Source organism: Talpa europaea (assembly GCF_964194135.1).
Source record: "Talpa europaea genome assembly, chromosome: 9".
In the NCBI taxonomy this organism is placed as follows: domain Eukaryota; kingdom Metazoa; phylum Chordata; class Mammalia; order Eulipotyphla; family Talpidae; genus Talpa; species Talpa europaea.
The window spans coordinates 38626317-38640017 of record NC_140076.1 but is presented as its reverse complement, the minus strand read 5'-3'; the positions used below and the strand labels follow the sequence as shown (position 1 = coordinate 38640017).

The 13701-nt window shown below is 35.8% G+C and overlaps 1 protein-coding gene across 3 annotated transcripts in view; it reads left to right on the top strand.

Moving 5' to 3' along the window:
- PKN2 (protein kinase N2) overlaps window positions 1-13701 on the top strand; it is a gene marked incomplete at both ends in the record, with an annotated part of 101344 nt that overhangs the window by 78763 nt on the left and 8880 nt on the right. For all 3 annotated transcript variants that reach the window (XM_084242205.1, XM_084242206.1, XM_084242204.1), the window contains 6 exons: window positions 1266-1440; window positions 1655-1781; window positions 2321-2451; window positions 2534-2609; window positions 2700-2791; window positions 5394-5570. In XM_084242205.1, coding sequence (XP_084098331.1) covers window positions 1266-1440; window positions 1655-1781; window positions 2321-2451; window positions 2534-2609; window positions 2700-2791; window positions 5394-5570 — 778 coding nt within the window. The remainder of the gene's footprint in view (window positions 1-1265; window positions 1441-1654; window positions 1782-2320; window positions 2452-2533; window positions 2610-2699; window positions 2792-5393; window positions 5571-13701) is intronic.

Genomic DNA, 13701 nt, shown 5'->3' with positions numbered 1-13701 from the left:
ATATATACAGGAAATGTCAACGGGCTTTGTGTCGGACGAGAACGTGAGATGTGTGCTCACGACAGTCCGAGCACTTTGCGGCGCCACTTGAAAAGAGCAATAAGGGGAGTTTGTAGAAGAAAGGTCGGTTTTCGAACATAGTGCGCACTGTATAGTGAGATATTTAATTACAAATAAACAAGTCTACATCTGGAAGAAAAGATTTTCAAAGCTGAGCTCATTTTGGTTTGAAGCTTCGAGCAGTGCACAGATCTAACGAGGAGAAAATCGGAAAAGTGATTCTTAGTGAATAAATTGTTTGGTGAAAGCTATTTTGGTAAATATCATCTTGTCAGTAATAACAATTAGAAATTTTCAACCCATGCATTTATTCATATTTTTTATTAGAACAATGGCAAAGCGTCCAACCACGAATGAGTCTCATGACACAAGTAGTAATGAAGATGAGCTCCAGATAGACCTCTATACAGACATGTCAAACATGGCACTAATCAGCCTGCAATGCATATTGGGGAGTGTTACAAAACTTATCATACTGTACAAAATTATAAACAATAAAATATTGGTTTTTTTGCAAATATACATTCCTCGATGTCACCCAATTCATATAAGTTCAATATCATTATAATACGTTACTTGGTTCCAAAATTATACTAAATAATATGAGGGTCTGTAAATGCACGTTTCTGCTGCAAAGTAGCGTCGAGTACCTGGTAGCCAATGTCCAGAATGGCTTGGAGTGCAAAGGGTTAAAAAGTTATTTCCATCTCTGGTTTTTGTTCCATCTCTTTTATTTGTTCATTTATTTCTACATTTTATTAAGGAATATTTCAAGCATATCCTTAAGTAGACAGACTAGTGCATCTTACCATCACTCAGCTTCAACAGCAGTCAGCTCATGGCTGATTTGTTTCATCTGTATTCCATACACTCACTACTTGCTCAGATTATTTGAAGCAGGCCCAGACATCATATTGATCCATCCACAAATATTATTATCTCTAAAAGAAGAATTCTTTTTTAAAATCTTAACCACATATCAGTAGTAGATTTTTTTAAAAAAGTGAACAGTTCCTATTTATTTCTAAAACTATGTTTGCTGCTTTTTGCTAGCTTTAATAGCAGATAGTTAAGGGCTATTTTTTATGTGACAAATTTTGTTTATTCTTCATAAATTATAAATGGACATGAATTTTTACATTATGGCTTTTGGTAATATATTAAAAAATTACTTGTTCTATTTTCTTTATTCACAATACCCATAGGCAAAACATTTCTCAGAGCTCCTCAAATGAATATTAATATTGCCACTTGGGGGAGGCTAGTGAGAAGAGCTATTCCTACAGTAAATCATTCTGGCACTTTTAGCCCTCAGGCTTCAGTGCCTGCTACGGTGCCAGTGGTTGATGTACGCATCCCTGAACTTACACCTCCAGCAAGGTATGTGTCTAAGATTTTTTTCAACATTGATTATATAAAATAGTTTATTGTGACATTTGTATATATTGATTACAGTGGATCTATTAAAAGCATCATTTTTTTCAAATAGTGTTTTGATAGTGCTTCTATTAAATTTAAATGATTTGCTTTCATTTTAAAGTTATTTAAAATACTTTTGATTACTGTTTTGGTGAATTACTTTATCTTCTATAAGTGATTCTACAGTAACCAAATTAGACTTTGATCTTGAACCTGAACCTCCTCCGGCCCCACCACGTGATTCTTCTCTTGGAGAAGTAGGTGAATCTGCTGAATTAAGAGATTTGGATACACCCGGACAGGCAAGTCATTTTAAACCTTGTAAATTCCTTGTCAGTTGAGTTATCTGTAGAAGCATCATAATGTTTAAAGTGTACTTTTTAATTAATTAAAAATTACTTGTGCGATCTGTGTATTTGTTTCTTATGAATGAACTTTTCTTAACTAAATTTGACCAAGTTGACAGAAAATGATCAGCTTATTAGTGTTGGCATGCCTTTGTCATTAGCCTGTGATTTTCATGAACCGGTAGAGATAGAATAGACTTGTGAAGTTAGAATGTGCTTTGGTAAGAGTGCTTGATACCAGGTGACATATTGCCTAAAGCACTCTGTCTTCTCACTTGGTTAACATGAATTGTGAATATGAATTAGTGATAACAATTATGTACATGTTGTTCATGTTTTTAGATAAGTAATGTAAAATTAATAATCATAAGAATGAATAACCAATATTTGAATCCTTTTTCAATAATATTTATTTTGAATTGACATTTTTTTCTTTATCAATTTTTTCTGAATGTTTCTGATTTAATGAGTATTCAACATTTAATATTTTACAGGATTCAGAAACTGCTTTTGACATTGAAAATGACAGAAATAGTTTACTTCCAAAGTCTCAGTCAGAATATGATTCTGATATTCCTCAATCAGGCCTAAAATATAGTGATATTCGAGAAATTGAGGATAAAAGGTAAAGAATATGTACACAACTTGGTATTTCATGTTTGGTCACATACGTTTGCCTTATTTTTAATTGAAATTACCGTTTTCAGATCTCAACAAATGTTTCAGTTCAATCTACAAGACTTCAGATGTTGTGCTGTCTTGGGTAGAGGACATTTCGGAAAGGTAATCTTTAAAATTTTCTGGGATACCTACAAAATCAATACAATTTATTTTACAAATTATAATTAAATAATTATTTTAATCTCATTTCAGGTGCTTTTGGCTGAGTATAAACACACAAATGAGATGTTTGCTATAAAAGCCTTAAAGAAAGGAGACATTGTTGCTCGAGATGAAGTAGACAGGTTAGTTTTTTAAAGAATGAGTTTTTTTAATTGTAATGTAATATAAAAATTGTATTTATTGCAATAGCAAAACTTTTCGTAGTAATATGCATAAGAAACTAAATGTATCTATACTTGACATAAGGTAGTTGTTAATTGAATATTGTTTTTCTTCCTAACCATTCCTTTTTAGCGCTATTTATGACAGTTTACTGGTTAGTGGATATCAAGGAGGGATGGCAGAATGTTTTAACTATTTCTATTAGTATTTTTATACTTGGAGATGTAAATTGTTTATGTGGAATAGGAACTGTTTGTTTATGGTTAGGTGAGACTATTTCCTATTTCATCTAATGGAAGTAATAAAATGTTATTTATAGATGATCTGTAGTTAAATGGCTAATATAGTTTTTAAAATTCACTTATATCTGTTTTTCCCTTCATTTTTTAAAAAATGGGTTTTTTCCACCATACTGTAATATCTTACCTTCCTGGATTAAATAAATGCAAATTGATGTGTATATGTCTTTATGTAGTTATTAAAATGTAAGTACTTTAGGAATAAACATCTTTATATAGTTATTAAAATGCAAATATTTTAGGAATAAATAATGTTGTAATTAGGTTGGAGAATATACTTTAAAAGGACTATCTTAAGTAGTGTGGTTAAATATGGAAATTATTGTGTAATAATGGCATGTTATCACAGAAGGCTTTCATTTGATATTTAAAAGTAGTATTTTTAAAAACCATTAGGATATATCACTTGACATTAATGGGAGACACCCCTCTATAATGCAAAGACTCTAGGACTATGAGTGGAAAGACTGACTTATCTGGCCCCAGGGCAACTCTAGACTTCACTGAGCCTCAGCTAGCCAACCAACATATTTTAAAAATATATTTTATGGTAATACTTGCCTTATGAAATTAAATTAAGTGCTATATAGATATACCTGCCAAATTGCTACTTTTCATGTTTTTCCCAACATTTGTGAAGTTTACTGAAATAGAGTAAATCTTAAGATTGAGGATTTCCTTTATGTGAAAAATCCTTTCCTTTTGGATTTGCTTTTTTTTTTTAACCTCTATTTCTTATTTACTGATTCTCATACTCAATTGTATTAAAATATATACTTTCACCAGCCCTTACCTTCCTTTTGAATTGTCTTTGCATATATTTCTGTCAGCATAGTCTAAAACTTTATAAAAAATTACCGGAGGGCTTTTTGTTTCTGAATATGTACAAAGTTATTAAGAGTGTCATATCACAGCTGCATCTAAAATGTGCCCATTTTAAATGAGCTTAAACAGTTTCATAACAGCTGCATTTACTGTTGGTATTTAACAGCTTTAGGTCATAATCCAGATGACAGCTTTTTATTAATATAGGATTAAATACCATGCTTCCTCTTCACAACAGGTAGTATGCTTTATTTAAATGTCTTCAAAATTTAATTTAATTTTTTCCTCATTGCAATGTAATCTGGAACCCAAGTAAATACTTTTAAAGTGCTTTTAAAAGATTAACCCTTTTTTAAAGTGCAAACCCCCCCCCCCAAAAAAAAAGAGAGAAATGGGTCTACCTCCTTTTAACCACAGAATTTTAGTTTGGCATTTTGGAATCAACAACAGAAATATAAGCGTTTTTAATTTCAAAAATAAATAATTTTAATGCTTTTATTAAACAAGTAGTCGTCAATTTTTGGTTCCAGTTTCAAAATCACATAAGTGCTTATTTTGTATTAGAAGGAAATATAATTATTTTGATTAGGTGCTAAACGTAATTCTAAGTTTTATTTCTATAAAATTTCACCTCATTTTTCTCTAGTTTGAATTTTAAGTAAAATTGATTTGCTAACTATTTTCAGAGGAAGAGAGGTAAGTTTTGCTATTTGGCAAAACTAGCATTTCCACAGTTAATTAGTTTGGCTACTGTTCTTTGTAGTAGCTTGTAATAGTTCTTAGAGGAAAAAAATCTGTCACTGCTGTAGATTTAACATAGAAATTACATAATTCTCAAGGCATTTCCTGTGATGCATCGTATGAAATTCTCCACTCAGCCTCTTTATTTTCTGGTCAGCCTTCTAAATTAAAATTTTATGCAGCATATCTTTACTTCAGTTTCATCTATTATATGATAAAACATTTGAATACTGCAGCTTATGAATTATAAATACTATCCTTGGAATTACCTTGGTCACAAACTTTATATTTTTAAAGATACGCTCTAGGTTGCTAAATCTCATACCACTTCCTGGTAAATTTTTAGACTTCACCCCTAATTCTGCTTTTTTTAATTAATTGTAACCACTAGCTTATATGTGCTACTATGAGACTATCAATATGAACTCCACAGTTGTTGTGTCACTGATGATCATATATTTCAGTATTCATTGCTGTATTTATTTGAGGTTTTCTCAGTTCAGAACATAGTGTAAGTTTTAGATGTACAACTTTATTTTTCAACATCTATATAGACTACATTATGATCTCATTAGTATATTTCAGTTAATATTATTTTTATGTATCAAAGGATTGATGCCAAAATTAAGATATATTTTATGGTATTTCCTACTAGAACTTAAAAAGTTTATTAATTTTGTAATATTTTCTCTTCCAGCCTGATGTGTGAAAAAAGAATTTTTGAAACTGTGAATAGTGTAAGGCATCCCTTTTTGGTGAACCTTTTTGCGTGTTTCCAAACCAAAGAGCATGTTTGCTTTGTAATGGAATATGCTGCCGGTGGGGACCTAATGATGCACATTCATACTGATGTCTTTTCTGAACCAAGAGCTGTGTGAGTATGCTTCAGAAATTTCTCAGTTTTTTTATTACTGATTTCTCTCTAGGAAGAACGAAAGCTCCTTGAATTTTAGATTTTTTTTCCCACGTGGAAGATAAGTCTCTGCAGGGAATATTAGAACTCTTAACCTTTTGTGATATGTAAATATTTCTGTTTATCTTACTGTCCATGTTAAAAATTTTTGGAGACCCTAAACCGTACTTGATAATTTAAATACATAGTTTATATTCCTTTCAATAAAATTTCTTTTTTCCTATTATATTTTCTCCTTATGAAATGCCATCCATAGAACAGTGACTAAAATACTAGCTATACTCAAAGTACATCATTAAGGGAATAAAGTATAGAAAACTGTATCATTTGTAGAAAAAATTTTTATTTTCATTTTTAAGGATAATTTAAAAGAATATTAAGTAGTTGCTTACATATACTTATGATATCTTTTACTTATAAAAGAAAGTTGTGTCTGTATTGCCACCAATGAAAGGTACAAAAAATAGCCCCAATTCTAACAATAATCTTAATTTTATGCATTCTACAGGCTATGAAGACCCTTCCTCCCTTAATATTCCCAAAACAACTATCCAGTCCCATCAACCATTGCCAGTCCTCATCAAATAGATTTTTCCCTATCACATTTTTTAAGTTTTTGTGATTTTTGCATTTGATATTATTTGGAGGTTTACTTATTAAACTGCATAAAAATAAACTGAACACTTGAGGTAAAATATATTTTCTCCAGTTGTTATCATTGTTTTATACCTCTCAAGTAGTTGGACTAGGATTCAACCCTAGGAAAGTATTTAGCAAATTGTTTATAACCCCAACAGTTTCCTTAAACTTCCAAATCTATTAACATTCAGCATCCAACTTGATTTTTCCCTTTGTATGGCTAATAAGTATTTTTTGTTTAATTTATGAAGCTGTACACCTGAATTTTCCTACTTTCCCTGACTCACCTCCCACTCGCTATGTTTATTACTCTTCTAGGCTTCTCCCTCTTACTCAACAGGGTACCCTGTTGCTAAAATACAGTGTGTCATTATTTTCATCTTTCCCTTCCAACATGCAACATCTAAGCTATTAGCAAGTTAAATCAGTCCTACCTCCAAAACATCAAATTATACAGATCATAAATCAGTGTAGACTTTTATTGGGTTTATTCTTAAATTTTCAGTATCTGCCTACATTCTGATGAAATAGTAACCACACCTTTTATTTGATTGTCATCATAACCATTAGCGATATATAGAGTTTATCAATACTGTTATACCCTCGTGTTTCAGATGAAAAAATAGGGAGTTGGATAGTGAAGCTTTTTATAAAGAAGGCAAAAGTCAGAAAGTGATATATGGCTACTAATAATTATTCCCTGAATATTTAAATATTAAAATCAGGATATCTAGACTGTGCCTCACCTTGTGCTGCCATGTTAATGTTTGTTTTCCTTTTGTTGTTACCTTTTTTCCTTTAAGAAAAAAGAACTGTTTGGGTTTTGCTGAGAATGTAAATTATATGCATGTGAAACAATTAAGTTCAGTGAAATATAAGAATGAAATGCTACATTTTACATCATATCTGAATTACCTACTTCTAATCCTTCAGCGCTCACCTCAAATGTCATTTCTTTGAGGATGTATTTTTTTTTTATAATAAATTTTATTTTCATATTCCCCATACAATTGCAACCCCCCCATTCTGACCCCAATCCCTCCCCTCCTGCCCCCCAACCCCCAAAAAGTGTCTCTGCTTCATAGTTTTTTGTTGATTTTGATTTTCACTTTCTTATAGTTATTCATTTTCCTGGTCCCTTATTTAAGTTTTCTAGATTCCTGCTATGAGTGAGACCATCCGGTATTTTTCTTTTTCTTTTTGGCTTATTTCACTGAGCATGATCCCTTCCAGTGCCATCCATGTTGCTGCAAATTGCATGTGTTTATCTTTTTTGAATGCTGAGTAATATTCCATGGTATATATGTACCACATCTTCTTGATCCAGTCATCTATTTTTGGGCATTTGGGCTGTTTCCAAAGCTTAGCTATTGTAAACAGTGCTACTATAAACATAGGTGTGCAGGTGCTCTTTGGAATTGATGTTTCTGTGTCCTTCGGGTAAATACCTAGGAGTGGAATTGCTGGATCATATGGAAGCTCTATGTTTAGTGGGTCCAGAAATCTTCACACAGCTCTCCATAGTGGTTGGACCAGTTTGCACTCCCACCAACAGTGCGGGAGAGTTCCTTTTTCTCCACAACCTCGCCAACATTTGTTGTTGCTAGTTTTTTTAATATGTGCCATTCTCACTGGTGTAAGATGGTATCTCATGGTAGTTTTGATTTGCATTTCCCTGATTACAAGTGATGTTGAACATTTTTTCATATGCCTGTTGGCCATTTGCATTTCCTCTTCAGAGAAGTTTATTTTCAGCTCTTCTGCCCATTTTTTGACTGGGTTAATTTCTTTCTTGTTGTTGAGTCTCATCAGCTCTTTGCAGATTTTTGTGATCAGTCCTTTATCATTAGTGTTGGGTGCAAAAATGTTCTCCCAGTCAGTGGGGTTTCTCTTTGTTTTTGTTATTGTCTCTTTTGCTGTGCAGAAGCTCTTTAATTTGATGTAGTCCCAGCTGTTTATCTTTGCCTTCACTATCACTGCTTTGGGTGATGTATCTGTAAAGATGTCTTTGATGTGCAAATCTCGTAGTGTTTCGCCTATATTTCCTTCTATATATTTTATGGTTTCAGGTCTTATGTCTAGTTCTTCAATCCATTTTGAGTTGATTTTTGTGTATGGTGTGAGGTAGTGATCAAGCTTCATTCTTTTGCATGTAGCAACCCAGTTTTCCCAGCACCATTTATTGAACAAACTTTCTTTGCTCCAATGCATAGTCTTTGCTCCTTTGTCAAAGATTAGTTGACCATAAATCTGTGGGTTTATTTCTGGATTTTCTATTCGATTCCATTGGTCTGTATGTCTGTTCTTGTTCCAATACCATGCAGTTTTGATGATTATGGCTTTGTAGTATAGTTTGAAGTGTGGGAGTGTGATGCCTCCATTCCCTTCTTTTTTTTTCAGGAGAACTTTGGCAATTCGGGGTTTTTTGTGATTCCATATGAATTTCATCAATAATTGTTCTATTTCTTTGAAGAATGACATTGAAATTTTGATTGGAATAGCATTGAATGTGTATATTGCTTTTGGTAGGATGGCCATTTTAATAATGTTTATTCTTCCAATCCATGAGCAGGGGATGTCTTTCCATTTCTTTGTGTCTTCTTCTATTTCTTTTAACAGTGTTTTATAGTTTTCTTTGTATAGGTCCTTTACCTCTTTTGTTAGATTTATTCCCAAATATTTGATTTTTTTTGTTTCAATAATAAAAGGGAAGGTTTTTTTGATTTCTTCTTCTTCAGATTTATTGTTTGTGTATAGGAAGGCTACTGACTTTTGTGTGTTGATTTTGTATCCTGCCACTTTACTGAACTGATTGATGAGTTGAATTAGTTTTTTCTGTGGAGTTTTTGGAGTTCTCTATGTATATTATCATATCATCTGCAAATAGTGATAGTTTGACTTCTTCTTTTCCTATTTGGATTCCTTGGATGTCTTTCTCTTGTCTTATTGCTCTGGCTAGGACTTCCAGTATTATATTGAAAAGCAGTGGTGAGAGTGGGCATCCTTGTCTTGTTCCAGATCTTAATGGAAATGCTTTCAGCTTTTCACCATTGAGAATGATACTGGCTGTTGGCTTGTCATAGATGGCCTTTATGTTGTTGAGGTATGTTCCTTGTATCCCAAGAATTTCAAGGGCTTTTATCATGAATGGGTGTTGCATTTTGTCGAAAGCTTTCTCAGCATCTATTGATATTATCATATGGTTTTTATATTTCTTTTTGTTGATGTGTTGGATAACGTTGATTGATTTTCAGATGTTAAACCATCCTTGTGTCCCTGGAATGAATCCTACTTGGTCGTGGTGAATTATCTTATGGATACATTGTTGGATTCTGATACTAAAATTTTGTTGAGGATTTTTGCATCAGTGTTCATTAGGGAGATTGGCCTGTAGTTTTCCTTTTTAGTGTTGTCCTTGTTCGGTTTTGGTATTAGTGTAATGTTGGCATCATAGAACGTGTTTGGTATTGTCTCTTCCTTCTCAATTTTTTGGAAGAGTTTGTGAAGGATAGGCACCAATTCATCTCTGAATGTTTGATAGAATTCGTTTGTAAATCCATCAGGTCCTGGGCTTTTCTTTTTGGGGAGGTTTTTGATTACCATTTCAATTTCGCTGCTTGTAATTGGTCTGTTTAGGTGTTCTATTTCTTCTTTATCTAGCTTTGGGTGATTGTAGAGTTGTAGGAATTTGTCCATCTCCTCTAGATTGTTGAACTTGTTTCCATATAACTGTTCATAGTAGTTACTGATTATTCTTTTGATTTCTGCTGTGTCCGTTGTGATTTCTCCTCTTTCATTGATGATCCTGTTTATTTGTGCTTTCTCCCTTTTTTCCTTTGTGAGCCTGGCTAGGGGTTTGTCTATTTTATTGCTATTTTCGAAGAACCAGCTCTTGGTTTCATTAATCTTTTGGATTGTTTTTTTAGTTTCAATTTCATTTATTTCTGCTTTGGTTTTTATTATTTCTTTTCTTCTACTGGTTTTGGGGTTTTTTGTTGTTCTTTTTCTAGATCTTTGAGCTTCGAGATTAGGTTGTTTCTTTGAGTTCTTGTTTCTTGATGTGAGCTTCTATTGCTATATATTTTCCTCTTATTACTGCTTTTGCTGCATCCCATACATTTAGGATATTGGTGTCCTCCTTGTCATTCAATTCAAAGAATTTTTTAATTTCCTCTTTGATCTCCTCATTAGTCCAGTGGTCTTCCAGTAGTGTGGTTTTTAGTCTCCATGAGGTAGGAAAGTTCCTTGCCTTCTTTTTATGGTTTATTTCTAGCTTGATGCCTTCATGGTCAGAAAAGATGGTTGGTATGATTTCAATCTTGGTGTATCTGTTGATGTTTGTCTTGTGCCCCAGTATGTGATCGATCCTGGAGAATGATCCGTGTGCGCTTGAGAAAAATGTGTACTCCGTTTTTTGGGGGTTTAGTGTTCTATAGATGTCTGTTAAGCCCAAATGCTCTAGGTCCTTATTTAGAGCTTTAGTTTCTTTACTTATTTTTTGTCTTGTTGATCTATCCATTGTTGATAGTGGTGTGTTGAAGTCTCCCACTACATATGTGTTTTCTCTGATGTCTGTTTTCAGAGATGACAACAGTTGTCTGATATATTTTGGTGCTCCTTCGTTTGGTGAGTATATGTTAATTAGTCTTATTTCTTCTTGAAGTATTGTCCCTTTGATCATAATGTAGTGACCGTTGGGATCCCTTTTTATTTTTTTGAGTTTGAAATCTGTTTTATCTGATATAAGTATAGCTGTTCCTGCTTTCTTTTTTGGTCCATTTGCTTGTAGGATTGTTTTCCATCCTTTAACTTTGAGCCTATTTTTATCTTTTGTAGCTAAATGTGTTTCCTGGAGACAGCAAAAGGTTGGGTTTTGTTTCTTAATCCAGGCTGCAACTCTGTGTCTTTTTATTGAAGAGTTTAGTCCATTTACATTTAGGGTTAATAGTGATATGTTAGCATCTGTATTTGCCATTGTGTTTGTCTTTCCTTTGATTTTATTTATTCTTTTAATATCTTTTTTTTTTTCCTTGCCTTCTTTCGTTGTTATTCGTCCCTCTGAGGTTCTGGCTTTAGGATTCCTTGTAGTATTTTTTGGAGTGGGGGTTTACTGGTAGTGAAGTTCCATAGTTTCTGTTTGTCTGGGAACGTCCTTATTCTTTCTTCGTAGAGGAAGGAAAGCTTTGCGGAATAGAGTATTCTTGGTTGACATCTGTTTTCTTGGAGTCTGTTGACTATGTCCTTCCACTCTCTCCTTGCCCGTAGTGTTTCTTCAGAGAAGTCTGATGTCAGCCTGATTGGTTTTCCTTTGAATGTTATTTGTTTCTTCCCTCTTGTCAGCTTCATTATTTTTTCCTTCTCCTGGATTCTTGGGAGCTTCACTATTATGTGTCTTGCTGTATTTTTCCTTTCGTCATGGAAGTTTGGTGTTCTTCTTGCTTCTTGTATATCAATTTTCAGCTCCTTCTTCACATTTGGGAAGTTCTCTTCAATTATCTCCTGGAATATTTTCTCTGTTCCTACATCTCTCTCCTCTCCTTCTGGTATTCCTATAACTCTTATATTTCCTTTCCTCATGAAGTCAGATTGTGCCCAAAGTCTTTCTTCGTTCTTTTTCCTTCGTACTTCTCTTTCCTTTTCTGTTTTGGTTCTTTTTATTTCTGAGTCTTCAAGAGAACTTATTCGTTCTTCCATTTCATCTATTCTGCTTTCATTGCTTTTCCCAGAATTCTTTAGTTCTTCCATTAATTCTTTGATCTCCTGCATTTCTTTTACTTCCCTCTTTAGGGACTCAATTTCATTCTTCTGATGGTTGATTATTTTTCCCTTATCATTGTTTTCCTTTATGAGTTCTGTCATTTTTTTAATCATGGCAATTTTAAATTATCTTTCTGGAGGCTCAGAAGTTCTTCCAAGTTACTGTCGTTGCAATCTGGGGGCTGGTTTCCTTTTTGTGGTGTGCTTCTTCCCTGAGGAGTTGCTATGTTGCGTGTGGTTCTTCTACTCCCTACTGTCTGTTTTCTAATTTGCCGTATGCATTGGGACACTGTGTTGCTGGGACTGGCCGGCATCTTGGGTGAGCTTCTCTGCTCCCCTCTGGCTCCTCCGGGAGCCATCTGTCAGTTTCAAGCAGTCTTTACTGAAGAAAGGTCCCTGTTCTAAAATGCCGATGTGGGGATACACTCCCCTGTGCTCCTGGTCTGCCCCAGCAGTGGGTTCCCTCTCCCCCTCTGGGCTTGGACTGCAGTCCAGAGGTGTTCTGGTGTGGGCGAACTTCCCCGGCTCACCTCTGGCTCCTGAGGGAGCCTTCTGCAGGCAGTCTTTACTGAAGAAATGTCCCTGTTCTAAAATGGCGATGCGGGACACACTCCCCGCGTGTCCAGTCTCAGGCACACTCTTCTGCCACCTGGTCTGCCCCGGCTTTGGGTACTCGCTCCCCCTGTGGGCTCAGACTACTGGTCGGCAGGGGCCCGGTGTGGGCTAACTTCCCAGCTGGCCACTGGCTCCTCCAGGAGCCTTTGCTGGTTTCAAGTCGCTAGGTGGCGCCAGAGATCTCTCCTAGAGCCCTTGGGGAGCTGTTTTTGTTTGTTTTTTTTTTTTTTCACCCCGTGGGACAGGAAACAGAGTGGGAATGGTAGGGCAAACCTCAACGGCTTTGGGGTGCTGTGTCTGCCTTGTGCCCCACCGTCGTGGAGAACCCACGCCCTGAATTTTGTGCCCCGGATCTCAGTTCCAAAGCCCTCAGGTCCAGAACGCGGGCTGTAGCCCAGTTCAGTGTCCACAGAATGGCGTCTTTTGCACCCCGCTCCCGTGCCTGGGTGCCTGGTTCCTGGTTACTCAGTGAGGGACTTTCACCTCAGTGAGGGTCTTCGCGCGCGTCTCCCTGCAAGCCTAGTTCGCAGGCGCGGGGACCTGGACAGCCGCGATCCCAATCCGCGTTTGCTTTTCAACCGGGCTGCTCTTCCGCGCTATCCCGATCCCGGTCCGCATTTGCTTTTCCAGCCCTCCGCTTTTCCGCGTGATCCCGATCCGCGTTTGCTTTTCTAGCGCACCGCTTTTCCGCTCAAGCTTACAGGGTGGCCCGGTCCTGGCCTCCTCCTGGGGGGCGGGGTCTCTGTTTAATGGCGCCTGGAGCTCACCTCCGTGCGAATCCTGCAGGGTTCTCCGCAGCTCCCGTTCACGGAGTGTGGTGGCTGCAATAGTTCCTTTCCACTCACAGTCCCGCTTGATGCGTAGTTTGTTCTTGTTGGTCGTTTTCGTTTGTTGTTTTCCTCCTCTCTGCTGGTCGGAGAGTGCAGACTCTGTGGGTGGGGGAGGGGAGCAGAGTTCTTGCTTTCCTCCCTTCTAGTCCTCTTTTATGGCAACTTTCTTCTTCGGGTAGTTTGCTGGAGTGGTCTGTTTATCTTCCGTGTCCCAGTTCTCACTGGGACCTGTCGCTTTTCCTCCCTATTAA